Source organism: Meriones unguiculatus, chromosome 7 (assembly GCF_030254825.1).
Source record: "Meriones unguiculatus strain TT.TT164.6M chromosome 7, Bangor_MerUng_6.1, whole genome shotgun sequence".
NCBI classification, from domain to species: domain Eukaryota; kingdom Metazoa; phylum Chordata; class Mammalia; order Rodentia; family Muridae; genus Meriones; species Meriones unguiculatus.
Genome location: NC_083355.1, coordinates 20,985,223 through 21,002,428, shown reverse-complemented (window position 1 = coordinate 21,002,428; position 17,206 = coordinate 20,985,223). Strand labels below are relative to the sequence as shown.

The 17,206-nt window shown below is 55.9% G+C and overlaps 2 protein-coding genes across 2 annotated transcripts; one reads left to right on the top strand and one right to left on the bottom strand.

The window, feature by feature from the left end:
• Positions 1-350: 350 nt before the first annotated feature.
• On the bottom strand, positions 351-7,065 carry P3h4 (prolyl 3-hydroxylase family member 4 (inactive)). The gene is made up of 8 exons (XM_021660739.2): positions 6,404-7,065; positions 6,155-6,307; positions 5,867-6,038; positions 4,888-5,016; positions 3,865-4,010; positions 3,325-3,408; positions 1,595-1,739; positions 351-1,383 (listed from the first exon to the last, which is right to left on the bottom strand). The coding sequence occupies exons 1-8, from the start codon at positions 6,878-6,880 to the stop codon at positions 1,361-1,363; spliced, it is 1,329 nt and encodes a 442-aa protein (XP_021516414.1). The 5' UTR covers positions 6,881-7,065; the 3' UTR covers positions 351-1,360.
• A 660-nt stretch (positions 7,066-7,725) lies between these two features.
• On the top strand, positions 7,726-15,483 carry Fkbp10 (FKBP prolyl isomerase 10). The gene is made up of 10 exons (XM_021660717.2): positions 7,726-8,256; positions 11,033-11,178; positions 11,514-11,703; positions 11,828-11,973; positions 12,277-12,466; positions 12,581-12,726; positions 13,220-13,412; positions 13,722-13,864; positions 14,081-14,244; positions 14,587-15,483. Exons 1-10 carry the CDS (start codon positions 8,015-8,017, stop codon positions 14,770-14,772), a joined length of 1,746 nt encoding a protein of 581 aa, XP_021516392.1. The 5' UTR covers positions 7,726-8,014; the 3' UTR covers positions 14,773-15,483.
• The last annotated feature ends 1,723 nt before the right edge of the window (positions 15,484-17,206 follow it).

Below are 17,206 nucleotides of genomic sequence, written 5' to 3'. Positions count from 1 at the left end.
CCTGGGTCCCAGGAAAGGTCATCTGGCACCCGGAAGCAGGGGTGTGACAGTGAGAACTGCATGCCCTTCCCTGGGTCAACTTCACCCTTTGTCACAGAGACCTCTGTCCCTGGGAATTTGGTGAGGCGTAGAGTTAGACAGAGCTGGCTGTCACCTTCTTGGCCTTGACCCTGGGTTCCTCTTGAAAGCACCCCTTTTGTCCCTAACTCCCTGCAATGGGACGGCAGTAGGGACAGCAGTTACTATAACAACAGCCTTGCCCCTGCTCCTCCAGACTCCTGTCCCCTAGGGCCAATGCAAGGTTGGACGAGTGAACTCTAATTCTACAGAAATTCCAGGAAAGAAAAACATGTAGTGAATGTCTTTTAATGCCCTCTTCATATCACTCTAAGCCCCAAGCCGGATGCCCTGGGTCTAGAACAATCCAGCCAAACTTTGGTTAGAAATCTGAAACCACCATCTTACGAAGGCTACGGGGGAACTATGTCTTCATGCCGCCTGGTGGCAGGTCTGAGATTGCACACAGCTAACAGGGCTCCTCAGTTTCAATCAGATGTCAGGGCTGTAAGAGGACCTGCCAAGGCCACAGGGTACACCAGCTGGCATTGCACAGATAAGGGAAGACTGGCAGAGGGAGGGAAGCAAGGACCTGTACCCACACAGCTCAGCCTTGGAGACTGGCCTCAAGTGCAGTGAGTCATTCCACAATAAACATTTATTGAGCACCAGAACTCTCGAGCTCAGAGTTCTTCCCAACCCGATCTGCAGCCCAGACACAACCATCAGCTGTCACCTGGCTGGCCTTGGTCCTGGGAGACTCAAGCTGGAAGACAGAACGCCCACCTTGAGGAGCAGAAAGGGGGAGAGGGACCCCAACAACTCACTTGCCAACCAGCAATATGGCCACCATTCTGCGGTTCAAGGACACAGAAAGGCGGGGTGGGGTCTGGGTGGGAGCTAGGTTAGCTGTGTCCCTTCTGAGGTTTTTTGTTTTACTGTTTAGACAGAGTCTCGCTATGTAGCCTTGACTGGCCTGGAACTCACTACATGGGCAAGGCTAGCCTGGAACTCACGGAGATCCACCTGCCTCTGCATTTCAAGTGCTGCAATTAAAAGCCTGTGCACCACACCCAGCTGTTTTTGTTTTGAAACGAGAAATCACTCTGTAGCCTGGCCTGGCCTGGATCTCACTCTGTAGCCCAGGCTGGCCCCAAACTCTGAGATCCTCCTGTTTCTGCCTCCCGGGGGCTGCTGGTATTAAAGGCGTGCGCCATTACACCCGGCCATTTTAAATTTTAATAAATAGTTCTTGCTGCCAGCCAGGCATCCTGAGCTTGAAGGGCATGCCGTGTCACCATTCTTATGCCAGTTCAGGCTCTGGTTCTGAAAAGGAAGGGGAGAGCAAGAGTTAGTCCTGCCCAAGCCAACAGGTGTCTGAGCACTGCTCCAGTAGGAGGTAGATCACTAACAAGCTGCCACTCCCTGGAGCAGGTGGCAGCACCCACCTGTACCCCACTGGAACCACAGGCTAGGGAGAGAACCCCTGTCCCCAACAAGCTGTGTCCCCAACCCTTTATCACAATCCATTACTGACCAGCCTCAGCCTCATCACCCTTGGCATCCGGCTCCTGCCACCAGTTGGCATACAGGCCCTCCTCGTAGTCACCCTCGCCTTCAAACTCGGCGTCAGATGGGGGTTCTTCAGGCTCCGGGGATGCTTCCGTCTCCTCCAATTCCATCTAGGGCAGCCCAGGGTTGGGAGCAGAAGCTGAGTCACAGCAGGCCCACATCCAGATGGGCTCCCCTTCAAATCGGGACACCTCCCCCCTGTCTTTCAGCCCCACCGCCCGCTTCGGCGGGTTTTCTGGTGTGGTCCTGGCAGGAGGTGAGCAGGCAGGCCCGAGATCCCCCTCCCCACTGTCAGCGTCTAACCCAAGGGCAACGCCAGGGTTTGTCCTGCTGGGTGCCACTCCAGGGAGCTGACACTTGGGGCTCCACCAGCAGAGGCGGGATGCTAGCATAAGCACTGCTGCCTATGCCTCAGCCCCACCTTTGGGCCCACACCCGGTGAGAACACTGCTAGTCTGTGCATTTTGTCTTCTGGCTCACGCTTCCCTGCCAGGAAGGCCTTTGCAGTCCTGACCTGGACGGGCCTGCGGATTCCACCAAAGCCACATGTCCACTCCAGGCTGAGGCCTTCAAGCGTCACCCTGGCTGGTGCCCATGCTGGCCTCTGGAGCTGTGCTTCCCTCATGAGAAGCTCTGGGAGACAGTTCCTCTCGGCTATTTAGTGCAAGCCAAGCTTGACGTCTGGCAAACGGCAGGCCAAAAGTGACTGTCATCAAAAAACTGCTGCATGGTCTGAGCATCTGCTGGGCGCCAGTTGCATATTTGGTGCTTTAAATAATCTCGTTTAATTGTCACCACAATCAAAGTCAAAGAGCACGAAGAAGCAGGATTTTGCTAAGTTACTTAAGACGGACACACTAAGGCTAACCGGCTCACAAGTGACAGGGCTGGGATGAACAGCACCAAAGCCTACCAACGTGTGACAATGCTTCCTGCTTCCAAGTTCACAGAATGTGGGGGACAGTGGATATACTGAGGGGATGAATGAACAGGCTACACAGCAATCCCTCAAGAAACCCAAGCTGGAGAGGTGGCTCAGCAATTAAGAGCCCTGGCTGTCCTTCCAGAAGACCTGAGTTCAATTCCCAGCACCCACGTGGCAGCTCACAACTGCAACTCCAGATCCAGGGGATCTGACAACCTCACACATACGTACGTGCAGGTGAAACACCAACGCACATGAAATAAAAATAAACATTTTTTTTTAAATCCAGGCTTGCCAAACCCTCCCTCTGAACTGGCTCTTCCTGGTATCATTCATTCATTCATTCAGCCATTTGTCCACTGGTTCAAACTCAGTTCCTGAGCATGAGCATAACGCCAGGTGCTGTAGCTGGGGATAATTTAGTCTCCTGTCCTGGGATGCAGTTGTCAAGGAGACCAGCTGGCCACGTCAAGATGGAGAGGGACTATGTGTAACTCTGGGTCTCAGGCCAGGTGGCCAGACAGGCAGGGAGGCCAGTGTAAGGCCAGGGGAGAGCCAGGACATCCAGCAAGGGCTCCCTAGCGGAGCTATCACTCGAGCTGGGCCAGGGAGAGAAAGGGCCCATGGCAACACTAAGGTGGTGGGGAAAGGGAGGTAAGATGGGGAGCGGGAAACCCCTGCTTTACGACAGCTGGAGCTGTCACACACGGTGGCCTCAGGAAAGAGCCTGTCCTCTTCACGGCCCAGCACTGTCACCCGGAGCCACTCACCTCATCATCTGACTGAAGGTACATGTGTGTGAAGTCTAGCAACTCCCGGAGCTCAGAGGTCTGGTTGTGGTAGAGAATGGCTTCCTGGGAGGAGGGAAGGACAGGGTGAGGCGGACCCGTCTGCCAGATAGCAGGTGATAGGGCTCGGGTGGGGGGAAATGGAATCAGCTCACAGAATTCCTGGCTAACTTGGAACACTGGACTAAGAAGGATTCTGAGGAGTCCAGAAAGAGTAGGGTGCTTCAACCCATTAGTAATGTCTGCCACGGGCATGGAAATTAGGGGTGGCACCATGGGGCCCATATTTGCCTGCCTTGCCCTAAACTCCCAAGGGGTTTTCTCGTTGGTTCATGCTAACAGGCTCCTGACAGGGGGGAAGCTGAAAGGACAGCACTGAGGTAGAAGCAGGCGCATGTGGGGCACCTATTTGCCTCCCTTCCTTTCCAGCCTTCCAAGGAAGCCAGGAGGTCTTTTTCCACACCCCCCCCCAAACCACAAAACTGCACATGAGGCCAGCACCTCACTAATGGCAGTGCCCACCTCCCGGGGCTGGAAGTCCTCCTCTTCAAGGCCCCAGCGAGCTCGATGGAAGCGGTAATACACCAGGTTCTGCTGCATGACGCTGTCCTTGGGGTCAAAGAGCATGTAGCTAGCAGCGCTGCGGGCGGCCTGCTTCACATCGTTCACTGCAGGCAGGAGAGAGTAAGGGGCGAAGGGGCGACCCCGATGTTTCCCTTGAAAGGAAATCCACCCACCCCAGCCCTACCTTCCAACCAAAGCCTGCTGCCTCTGCCCCCACCCCAGTCACCTCCCAGAATATCTGCTGGGGCCCCTCACCCCGCCCAAGACAACACAGCGCAGCAGGTCCTGGGTGTTGCCCCGCGACCAGGCATCGTGAGTCACCGGTACGCCCTCAGTCACTGCCATTGCGTTTTATAGACAAAGGGTTGGAGGCACTCGGGATTAAATAAACTGCTTGAGTTGCTGAAGAGGACAGTGAGTGAGTGAGGGGGAGTTACAGGTCCTCGGTCTCTCTGCCACGGCCCTCAGAAGAGTCGTCTCCCGGTCCCTGACCTCAGCCCTGCCACTGCCACTCAAAGCTCCAGCCCCTGAAGTGTGACAACCCTGCGTTGTAGGAAGGGTCCAGGGCCTGTCCCGCCCCACCCCCAGCCGATGTCAGGACTGCTCTGTGACTCCCTAGTCCTGGGGCGAATCGTCTCTTGCCCTTTAGAAACCCCAGTTTAATCTGAAGAGCGGATCCAGGAACGCCGGTGGCGCGGTGCTGGTGAGAGGAATGAGGGCTACATACATTGTCCGGTGCTGAGCCGTGCTGCTGACCTAGTCAGCCTCTAATTCCTCCTTGAGGCCTCTCACCTGCCCCGTCTCCCGGCCTGGGCTCCTTCCCCGTCTCCACCACCCTCAGCCTTTCATCCTGTGCTGCAGAGTCTGCCACAGCATCCCCCTGGAGTAGCTCAGATACCATCTGAGTTTCGGGAACCCCCCGGGGACTGCCCTTTCCCACACTCCTTACCCCACTTCACCCAGCCCATCCGGGAAGCTCACGTTTGTAGTAGGCAAACTGCAGGTAGTGGTACATGGTGGCCACAAATTTGTCCACAAAGTAGCCACCCACGTTGGGGGTGAGGCTGGCCTCGCAGTCCACCTTGCACTGCAGCGACTCTGCAAAGAGATCTGGGAAGGATGCCGCCATGAGGAACCCAGCTGTGCTGAACCTGACCCCCTGTGGGGACCAAGCTCTGCTTCGGGGCCTGCTTCCCTACCCAAGAGGGACATCAAGACTTCAGGGGGTAACATGTATAAAATGCCCGGCGCGCAGTACAGGATGTGGGCTCCCTGCCCCCACAGCTGAACCCCTGTTTTATACCAGAGGGAGTTCCGGGAGAATATCTGAGGAGCTTGAGGTGGGCCTGAGACCATACTGATGGTTTGTTGTTTTTGTTTGCTTTTTCTTTTTTATTTATTTTTTTCATTCATTCATTCATTCTTTTTTTTTTTTTTTGATAGTTCTTCACCATCACCCTCTTTGAGGAGCCTTGTTGTTACGGACCCAAAGACTAGTTGTGTTTCTGCCCAGAACTGCTTTCTGCACACACCTGTCTGGTGTCAATTCCACATCCCTTTTGTGGTTGTTGTTGTTGGAGACAGGGTCTCACTTGGTAGCTCTAGTTATTCAGGAACTCAATATGTAGACCAGACTGGCTTTGAACTCACACACACATCAGCCTGCCTGCCTCCTAAGTGCCAGGATTGAAGGTGTGCGCTCCCATGCCTACCGTTTTTTTTGTTTTGTTTTGTTTTTGTTTGTTTGTTTTTAGACCAGGTTTCTCTGTATAGCCCTAACTGCCCCGGAACCTGCTATGTCTACCGGCATTTCTCTTTTCAGACTGGAAACAGAAAAGGCCTAATTCGCGTGCAGCTTCTAAGCACTTGGCTGTTGCAGGACATAGCCATGCGTTGAGAGGCCTGGGAGGCCTTGGCTCTGTGGGTAAGGGATACCCACAGTGGTCGGGACAGTAGATACCTGCTATGGCTGGGTAGAAGTCCTTGAAGTCTACCTGCTCGTGGGCCCCCTCACAGCCAGCTAGACAGCGAGCGAAGACCGTCATGTACTCGGCCAGGGCCCGCTCCATGTCTTCCGTGCTGCTGCGGAAGTCTCCGCTGTTGTACAGCTTCACAGCCCGGAGGAACACGGCCTGGAGGGGGGCATCGCAAGGGGAGTCAAGGGAACCCCGATGTCGCAGAGGGTGTGTGTGGGGTGGGGAGTAGGTAGGCGCCCCAAGGCCAGCCATCCCTCCCACTCTCTCCACACCTCGTAGGGCTGAGCCTCCAGGTCCGTAAGGGAGTCATCTCCGATATCCAGCATCCCCCTGTAGTAGCTGAGATACTTGGCGGTCAGCTCGTGCTTGGGGTTCCTCTGGAGGAAGGTGTAGGCCGCAGCCACCGCCTTCTCCAGTCGGTTCGCCTGGTGGGGGGCGTGGGGAGTGGGTCAGTGGGGCCTCGGACGCACCACGGGCCTCACGTGCTAGGGAAACTCGACGGCGGCCCGTGCCGCGCCCACCTTGAAGTGCGCGTAGTGCAGGTACTGATAGGGCAGGCGGCTCTGGAAGTCTCGCAGCAGCTGCCGCGGCGGGTAGGGGACCTGGAAGGCGGGCAGCGTCTTCTTGCAGCGCCGCAGGCAGGCGGCGCGCTCCAGGACGTGGCCGAAGAGCCGCAGCTCCCGAGCCCAGTCCTCGCCATCGCCGTCTCCCTCGGGGCCGGGCTCGAGCCGGGGCTGCGAGGCGGCGGCGGGGCCGCTGCAGTTGGCGTGGCAGAAGGCCTCGCTGTCGCGCAGCAGCCGGTGCAGCCGCAGCGCCGCCTCCAGGTAGCGCGCGCTCTCGCGCCAGCTCTCGCCCTCGTACTGCTCCAGCGCGTGGCCGTAGGCCGTGGCCAGGGGCATCAGGTCCTCCGGAGGGAATCCTCGGAAGCTGTACTTCTCGTACTGCGCGCCGGCGCTGCCCAGCAGCAGCCACAGCAGCCCCCACGCCGCGCGAGCCATGCCCGCGCCGCGTCCCCGAGGCTCCCCAGCAGCCGCAGGACCGACGGCCTCCAGCCCACTCTCCCCTACTCCCCGGAGCTCCTGCTGGGTCTTAGCGCCGGGGCCCGGGCTAGAGCCGGGAGGCTGGGACTCCCCTCTGTGTCTGACGGACAGTTGACGGCTACGTGCGCTGGACTGGACCCACGAGCAGCGCTGACCCCACCCTACCCCATCCCACCCCATCCCTCCCAGGGGACCCGGTGGGTGGGGCTACGTTTCACGCCCAGGAAGCCCCTCCCCACCGGAGAGGAGTGTTTCCCCCTCAAATGCCACCTCTCTTCACTTTGCCTACGCTCAGGCCGAAGCCCCAGACTCTGGTCTTTTTTTTTCTTTTTTCCTCCCAGAGCTCCCCCGTTTGCACACTCTGTAGGTAGCCCCGCAAACGCTCGCGCCAGCGTCGAGGGGCAACACGCCTCTAGTGAACCCCGCACACCTGACACTGATACCCCCAGCCCTCCCGACTGAGCTGGACTCCCATGTCTTCCTGGCAGCCTGGCTTTGGCAGGACAAAGCAGCCTTTCTCCTAGAAAGCGTTCTCCGTACTCCTCCACCCAACCCCCAACCCCCTTGGGCAGGAGAAGAGTTGGGGTAGGGGAAGAACTGAAATAATGCCTCGGGACTACAGCCTCACCTGCCACCAGAAGGGGCCTAGATTTGGGATGTTCAGGAAAAACTAGAAAGTCCTCCAGCCGGCTTTAGGACCCAGAGGCTCTGGAAAAAAAAAAAAAAAAAAAAAAAAAAAAAACTTTTTCATTTTGGAAGTCCACTCTGACTTCTCATTTTACCCGAACCTCCCTCTGGGCCAGGCCCCGAGTGTCAGGCCCGGGATGGAGTTTTGGGGGAAGGGAGACTCAAAGATCTTTGTGGTAAATTCCTGGGACTTCCGAGAGTCTCAACCTGGCCCCCTCCTCCTGGTCCACCACCAACATCACCCCGCCCGGCCAGCTCACTCTCCCCAGCCCCCATTCCACGTGGACCCGCCAGGACGGGGTGGGGAGACAGGACAGGAAGAGGGGGAGTCAGCTCTGAGAGGAGGGGGAAGGAGGTTGGCGGCTGGCGTCCGCCCTCACTGCCGGCGTCCTCAATCTGGGCACCATGTTCCTTGCGGGGTCCCCCAGCCACACCCTCCGCCGGTTCCCCGTGCTGCCGTTGCTGCTGCTTCTACAGACTTTGGAGAGGGGTCTGGGTCGTGCCAGCCCGGCTGGAGCCCCCTTGGAAGATGTGGTCATCGAGAGATACCACATCCCCAGGGCCTGCCCCCGAGAAGTACAGATGGGGGATTTTGTGCGGTACCACTACAATGGCACTTTCGAGGACGGGAAGAAGTTTGATTCCAGGTAAGGGGGTGAGCACCCCGCAGACTCACCACCGCTTTCCTGAACTTTCAGGAAACGTTGCCCCTTGAAAGCTTTGCATTCCTGTATTCCTTCCATAATCCCTGGCCCCAAACAGCACCCTGGCCAGGGCTCCTCAAAGGATGTCCCCTGTCTTCAGTACCAAATCTGAAAGACCCCCACACTCCCAATGGTCCCGGGGTACTTGATGCTTAGGTGACATTTACCTACCAGTGCCTTACTTAAACGTATGAGTGGTACCCTGGCACATAGTCTTGGGGGGCAAACAGATTGTGCCTACATGTGAATCCTGGGGTGAGGGACAGTCAGCCTGGGGCCTCTGGCCATACACTCTGGACCCCTGTCTATTGCTACCTTCAGTTTTCTATGCCTTTGTGGTTGGAGAATAGAGAAATGACATTTTCTATCGAGTGCAGGACCCTAGAGCAGCCAGGGAGGGCCTTAAGCAGAGTGGGCATTATAATTTGGAGGCAGGCCATAGCTGGTGCTGTGCCCAACTGTCCACGTGTCACAAGGTCTGACATGCCCTCCTGGGGACCTCTGTGATGCCTTTCCACTCCTCTGAGAACTCAGCTTCTCCCTCTTGGCCTTAGCAGCCAACACCAGCCTGCATTGCCAGCCTCCGCTTTGACAGACAGGCTTCCATTCTGACCCAAGCCCTTGGTCAGCCATGCAGACATCCTTTGGTTGGTGGAGACGGATCAGGGCTGTGTGGCGCCTCTTTCCAGGCTAACTTCAGGCGCTATCACACTTGGAACTCTACACCCGCCCGCCCTTCAGTCTCTTCTCTGAAATACACAACTCAGCCCCCTCTGGCAATTAGTGGTCAAGGCTCTGGAGGGAGGTATTTTTGGTACACTGGTTGAAAATACCTTCTTCATGGTGTAAGACCCAGGGTTCAGATCAAGGCTGTGACAGACGAGGAGGAGTTAAGTCTCTTTAATCTTCACTTTCCTTGTCTGGAACATGGGACAGGAACAGCACCCATTTCCTAAGGGTGCAAATGAAGACAATGGATGACAGTGGCCTTCAGTGGGCTCAGGACATACTGGCCTGGATTCTGGGGAGAACCATAAGCCTGGTGGTGTTTTAACTCATAGAGACTTTGTGTACAGCATTGTGGTTTGTTTGGGTTTTCTGGGGGGTGGGAGGAGGTAGTTTTGAGACAAGGTTTTTCTATGTAGCCCTGGCTGTCCTGGAACTCTCTTTGTAGACCAGGCCCTGGGTTTGGTTCCAGGGACTCTTATGGTGGCTCATAACCATCTGTAACCAGCTCCAGAGGATCTGACTCCCTCTTCTGACCTACGTAGGCACCAGACATGGCGTGTACACAGACAAAGAGACAAAACACTCACGTATATGTAATTAATGTCCCATTCTTGGGGCTGGGAATGTAGTTAAGTTAGTAGAGTGCTCGCCTAGCATGCATGAGGTCCTGGGTTCGACTCCTCCCCACCCCCAGCCGTATAAACTGGCTTTGGTGGCACACACCTGTAATCCCAGCATCCAGGAGGCAGAGGCAGGAAGAACATAAATTCAAGGTCATCCTTGTCTGCATAAAGAGCTCTGGGGCAGCCAGGGCTACAGATAACATCTGTCTCAAACAGCAGGGGTGGGGGCAATGAGAGAGGTGGCTCAGTGGTCACGGGCACTTGCTGTACAGTCATGAGGACTGGCACATGGGAACCTGGGTGCCCTGTGCATAGCCAGGGTCAGGGGGAGAACTTGCCTCCAAAGGTCAGATCAGCCGTGGAGTGACAGGGGAGGACCAGGACACCCAGTGCTCTTTGGAGGCCTCTGCATGCACACACAGGTGCCCAAACGGGTGTGCACATACTCACAGAAACACACACATATGGAAATCTCTGTTGTTGTTGTTGGTTTTCCTTGAGGAAAAGGACTCTCTCTTTACTTTGTGAAAACAGATGAGAGCCAGGGTAAATTTAGAACGGGCTTTCTTCTGAGGCAGGCTGCTTTCCAGCTCACCTCTGGCCACTTTCGATGCTCAGTAGCAGAAGCCTTGTGACCTCAGGTGGGGTAATGAGTCTGTCGGCTCTCAATTTTTCTCTTAAAAAACAACAACAACAACAAATAACCAAACAAAACAAAACTGAGAACAGGTGGGATATAGCTCAGAAGCAGCATGCTTGCCTAGCTTATGTGAGGCCCTAGATTTTGTTCCCAATGTCAGAATAAAGAAAAAGAACACCAAAAACAGTCATACCCATCTCACGGGGGTAGGGGGGTGTGGAAGGATTCAGTGAAATAATGAATGTAAAGTGCCAAGTGCTAAATCTGACATCTGACAGTAAGTGCTCAGTAAATACTCATTTGCCCTCAGATCTATGCCATCAGAAGTAGCAATACGTAGCAGACAGGCCTATCTGCCCCACCCAACCCTCCTTGCAGGGGAAAGAAAGCTTCTAGCCTCCTCTGGGGCTTCCCTCTTTCAGTAGCCTATTGTTATTATTATTAATTATTGTTATTATTTGATTTTATATTTTTTAGACAGGGTCTCGAACTCCCTGTTTAGACCAGGCTGGCCATGAACTCACAGAGATCTGCCTACCTCTGCCTCCAGAGTGCTCAGATTAAAGGTGCGTGCCACCGCAGCCAGCCAGCCTGTCATCCTGAGAGGGGCATAAGGGCTAGTCCAGGAGAGTGAGGAGTGTGTATGTCTGCAACATGTCCTGTGTCTACAAGACTGGGGGCAGAGAGCATCGTGTGTCTGTGTTCACTCATCCCTGTACTCCTCCAGCCATGACCGAAGCTCCCTCGTGGCCATCATTGTGGGCGTCGGGCGCCTCATCACTGGCATGGACCGGGGTCTCATGGGCATGTGTGTCAACGAGCGCCGCCGCCTCATTGTGCCTCCCCACCTGGGCTACGGCAGCATCGGTGTGGGTAAGGAGGCCAGGGTACGGGGGTAGGGGGTGGGAAGTGGGGGCAGGAGGCTCAGAGGTTCCGAGTGACTTAGCCGAGGTCGCCGCATTGCGCTGCGTGCAATCTGGTTGGTGGGGACGGCGGCCTCCGGGTTCACTCTGGAATGAGAGGAGCCGGAGCCAGAGCCTTGCCTAGAGAGTCACAGCTCGGCTGGGAAACAGGGTAGCTGGAGCCAGGAGTACAGCACAGCCGGCGGGCGGCGTGGGAGGCGTGGAGGTGAGTGGCGAGTGGGCCTCTCGCCCCTCCAGCTGGGCTGGGGCCTGCCGTAAACTTGGCCTCCGCTGCCTCCCCCACAGCGGGCCTCATTCCCCCCGACGCCACCCTCTATTTTGACGTGGTCCTCCTGGATATCTGGAACAAGGCGGACACGGTGCAGGTGACCATCCTCCTGCGCCCTCCCCACTGCCCGCGCATGGTGCAGGACAGCGACTTTGTGCGATACCACTACAATGGCACCCTGCTGAATGGCACTGCCTTTGACAGCAGGTTAGAACCGGCCGGGGTGGGGGGGAGAGTCCTAAGGGCTGGGAACTGTGACCAAGAGAAGGGAGCCCGGCCTACCCTGCCTCTCTCACCTCCAGCCCCAGGGTCTCTGCCTTGTTCTCTGCAGCTACAGTCGGGGAGGTACCTATGACACCTACATTGGCTCTGGTTGGCTGATCAAGGGCATGGACCAGGGTTTGCTGGGCATGTGTCCCGGAGAGAAGAGAAAGATCATCATCCCTCCCTTCCTGGCTTATGGGGAAAAAGGCTATGGTAAGGCAAGGACACGGGAGTTCTCCAGAAGAGGGGGAACCAGGGTCTACGTAGACTCCTTCAGGCTGTATACTGTCCAAGGGCATCCAGTCAAGGAGTCAGTAGAGATAAACTCTCTCTCTCCCTAGGTTGGATTGCTTTATTATGATTCACCCAAAGGCTTGGTATGGGTTGGTGATGGCTGTGGGGACAAACAAAGGAGGAGGGCGTCGGAGGGCAGAGTAGGTCTTTTTGCACGAGGAGCCTTGCTGGGCCTGGGCTTGCTCCCCACTTGTATGGTTTCAAGCCTTGTGCCCTCCCCAGGGACTGTGATACCCCCGCAGGCCTCCCTGGTCTTCTATGTCCTGCTGATTGACGTCCACAACCCGAAGGACACGGTCCAGCTGGAAACGCTGGAGCTACCCCAGGGCTGTGTCCGGCGAGCCGTGGCCGGGGACTTCATGCGTTACCACTACAATGGCTCTTTGATGGACGGTACCCTCTTTGATTCCAGGTCAGGGGGTGGTCCTGAGGTGGGAGGGAGGGCGGGGACCGAGGTGCACTCAGAACCGCCTGGAAGGGGTGGGGCCCCTTTGACTCCCACCCCATCCCTCCCCGTTTATTACAGCTACTCTCGAAACCACACCTACAATACCTATATCGGGCAGGGTTACATCATCCCTGGGATGGACCAGGGGCTGCAAGGCGCGTGCATAGGGGAGCGAAGGAGGATCACTGTGCCCCCTCACCTTGCCTACGGGGAGAACGGGACAGGTAGGGTTTGGTCCCCAGGCCACCCCTCGGCTCCTCGGAAGTGTGCCCCTGGGATTGCTGTTCTTCTCATTGCCCATATGCTTGGTCACTCATTGGATCTCTCGGTGCTGTTCCTCCAAGGCAGGCCCCACCCTGCTCCTGTAGTGGAGCCGGGCAGCCAACACCTGAGTTTGGCTAAGGATAAACTTAGCCTAGCCCCACTGAGCTAAGAGGCCTATATTAGAGGTTCTGGCAGCCTCAGGCTCCTAACAGATACACGGGGTACCACTCATAGCAGGATGTGACTGTGAGCTCACGAGGTACTCTTGGGTGGAAAAGGGTTTTTCTGTCTCTCTGTTCCATCACTCCAACAGCAAGATGTTGGAAGCACTCATTCTGGAACATGCCATCTGACTATGGATGGGATTGGGAAGGGTGTCAAGCCTGGACCTCATGAGATGCTGAGAAGCCCACGCCCAGAGCCCTGAGCTAACCGTGCCCCCTCTGGCCTCAGGGGACAAGATCCCTGGCTCAGCCGTGCTCATCTTTGACGTACGTGTCATCGACTTCCACAACCCTGCGGACCCTGTGGAAATCACGACGCTGTTCCGGCCACCTGAGACCTGCAACCAGACATCCAAGCTCGGAGACTTCATTCGCTACCATTACAACTGTTCTCTCCTGGACGGCACCAGGCTCTTTTCTTCGTGGGTTCTTGGGCGGGGCCAGGGCGGGGCAGATAGTGTATGGGCTTGGGTATGGGTGGGCTTCAAGTAGCTTGCGGGCTCCTGCTCCTCTCTCTGGGTCTCCCGGTGTCTCAGTTCCTCCACTGGTCTCCATCTCAGTGAGCCTCAGGCATCATCCCTGGGATGTGAAATGTAGGGAAACGGAGAGGGGGGCAGGGGAAAGGAAGTTGGAGGAAGAGAGAACTGCCATTCTAATATGATGGGGGAAATTGAAAGGGACGAGCTCTCAGACACCCCTGCCGCTCACCTGGGAATCCACTCTCCCCACAGCCATGACTATGAGGCCCCTCAGGAGGCCACCCTGGGAGCCAACAAAGTGATCGACGGCCTGGACAGGGGCCTGCAGGGCATGTGTGTAGGAGAGAGGAGGCAGCTCATTGTGCCCCCACACCTGGCCCACGGGGAGAGCGGAGGTGAGGGACGGCGACCTGGATCCCATGTCTGGTCCCACAGTTTCTCCCCTACCCATCTCAGGCCTTGGTGGCTAGTGGGTGGGATCAGGGAAACCTTTAGGATGGTTCAAAAACTCCCCAGGCCCCTTCCACGGGAGAAAACTGAAGCCTGTGTTAAGGCTCAGCTCCAAGCCTTGCTGGGACCCCATTCTCCTCTTCCCACACCCCCTTCTCCAGCCCGGGGTGTCCCTGGCAGTGCCGTACTGCTATTCGAGGTGGAGCTGATATCCCGAGAAGATGGCTTGCCCACGGGCTACCTGTTCGTGTGGCACCAGGATCCTCCTGCCAACCTTTTTGAAGACATGGATCTTAATAAAGATGGAGAGGTGCCCCCAGAAGAGGCGAGTCAGAAACACAACCCCTATCTGGAAGCTGCCATGCTCACTTGCCTTCTGGCCACCGGCTCCCCCTGACCTGCTCCCCCCTCCCCCCCTCCAGCTGCCGAGCTTCATACCCTCCCATCCTGCACACTGCGTGGCCTGTCCTCGCCCCTCTCCCGGGTGTCACTTGCCCTATCTGGCCTTTAAGTTACATACTCTCTATCTCAAGCCCCAAATTCTCTAGGTACCCAGGCCTGGAGAAACAGTGTTGGCCTCCACCTAGGGTCCCCCCAAGGCCATCCACAGCTGTTGACTGTGATCCTCTGTGATCCTCACTGCCTTGTTTTCCTCTTCTCTCTTCAGTTCTCCTCCTTCATCAAAGCACAAGTGAATGAAGGCAAAGGACGCCTCATGCCTGGGCAAGACCCTGACAAGACCATCCAAGACATGTTTCAGAACCAGGACCGAAACCAGGATGGCAAGATCACAGCTGAGGAGCTCAAGTTGAAGACAGATGAGGACCAGGAGCGGGTCCATGAGGAGCTCTGAGGGCCAGAGTCTCAGGTCTGACCTCAGACACAAAGGCCCTCAGCTGAGGGACAGTGGCTGTGGAACTAGCTTGCCAGCACAGCACCCCCTCCCTCAGTGGGGATAACTCGGACTCACTGAATGTCATTGGGGACTGCTGTGACCTTCCCATTGGCTATGGCTTCCAGTCCATAGCACAGACCCCTGCATTTTTCTCTTCCAACCTTAAGCGTCTTCCTTAAGGTTCTTGGCATAAATCCAATTCAGGGTAGGGGTCACTATTTGGTTAGGGCCATTGCTAATCCAGCATACCCATCCTCCCCCCCCCCCCCCCCCATCACGAGATTCGGCAGGGGTGAGTTCCTTGGTCCTTCCTTTTTCCCAGTGTGTCCTTTATTTTGTACGGTCCTGTCTCATCTCCCCATCCACGTCCATCCCCATTCCCTCTGTCTTGGCAGCTCCGCAGGGGCATGAATCTGAGTGAGGAGAGCCATTCTCCTGCCTCAGCTCTGCCTGCTCCTCAGGAAGGGGTGGCTTCAGGAACACAGTCCTGCCGACCGCCCTTCTTACTCCTGCCTCCCGCCCAGGACCACTAGGGTCAGGTCTTTCAGGGCTGTGAAAACCTGCTCTTGGTGCTAATCTGCTGCGGGGGAGGCGGGCAGACTTCTGGACTCTCAAAGGTTACACTGATCCAATCCTTAATCCTTTGTGTCAATAAAAGGTTAAACCGAAGGCCTCCAGAGGGGGTTTTTCAGCGGGCCCTGTGGAGAGAGGGTATTGTGTGCATGTTCATGTGTGTGTGGAGACCAGCTTCTGTCCATCCATCCATCCATCCTGACTATGGTTATGTGTGCGTGTTCACATGTGTGTGGAGACCAGTGGTTGAGTTCTGGTGTTCTTGGCAATCTCACTTCACCTTATTTTTAAAACTTAGTGTGTTTGTATGTGTGCATGTATGTCTCTTGTACTACATGTGTGAGTTACAGTAGAGGTCAGAAGAGGGTGTCAGATGCGCTGGGACCTGAGTTAGAGCCGACTGTTACCTGCCATGTGTGCTGGGGACTCAAAGTGGTCCCCTTGAAGAGCAGTATGTACTCACTCCTCTTTTTTATTTTTGCGGGTGAATGTTTTACCTGCAGGTATGTCTGGATACCATATGTGTGCCTGGTGCCCTCCGAGGCTAGAAGAAGGCATTGGGTCTCCTGGGACAGGAGTTACGGACAACTGTGAACTGCCATGTGGGTTCTGGGAATCAAGCCTAGGTCCGGGAACACTGGAAGAGCAGCCAGTGTTCTTCATCATTGAGCCATCTCTCCCCGGCCTCTTTTTTTTTTTTTTAAACAGGTCTCTTTTTGTCACTCTAGCTGTCTTGGAAGTCGCCATGTACATCAGGCTGCCCTCAAGAAAGCTGCCTGCCCCTGACTCCCGAATGTACCCCAACCCTGGACTGCTGAGCCATCTCTCCACCTTAGTTTCTCAGACAGGGTCTCTCACTGAACTTGGTGGTCAAAAATTAGGCTAGACTGGCTGGCTCGCAAATCAGAGCTGGGGTTCCAGGTGCTTGCTGTACCCCTGCTTGTTATGTGGTCTCTTGGGACTGGCTGCTTGCATGGTAAGCAGCTTGCCGAGTGAGCCATTTACCCAGCCCAGGAGAGCACTTTCAACCCAAAGGCAGGGGCAGAAAGGGGACAAAGTCAGGCAGTTGCCGTGGCCTTATTAGCTCCAGATGGAGCTCTTCCTGTTGCTTCCTTCAGGCATAATCAGACACCTGCTGGGGCAGAGCCCTTGGCTTTTGAGAATTACTGTCCAGAGATGAGAGCCTGCAGGAGAGGGTCATGAAGATGATCCTTCTTGTCCCTTATTGTCTTAGCTGGAGGCAGAAACAATTGTCTCTGACCTTAGACAACCTCCAAAGCTCAAGAACCAAACCGAGCCACCCAGGCCCCACTACACTTGTCTACACAGAGCTGTTCTCAGTCCTGCAGCATTCCCACCTTCCTCTCCCTCTTGCCAAAGGAGCTGAGTTTGGATCTCCACGGTCCTACAGAGAACCGCCTCCCTCCAGCCACTCCATTTGCCCTCAATTGCCTGCCTCATCCTGTACACTGTGAGGGAGATGCCCTGTACTTCCTGAGCACAGTGAGGACTTGACAAGGCCACACCACCCCCAGTCCAAACTATTGCTACGCATCATCTTCTTGCCTGGTGCTACAGTCTGGAATCGGGTGTCCCCTCCGGCTTCATCTCCAGCCCAGGGTGCTATGAGAAGGCAGGGGCCCAGTGTGGAAGGTTTTAAACCGTCGCTGTGGTTGTTTGAATAACAGCCCCACATGCTCGTATATTTGAAAGCTTGGTCCCCAGTTAGTAGTGGTCACGGATTCTAACCCTCTAAAACCACAAGCCCAACGAAACGCGTTTGTAAGCCGCCTCAGTTGGGGCATTCTTTGAAGGGGAT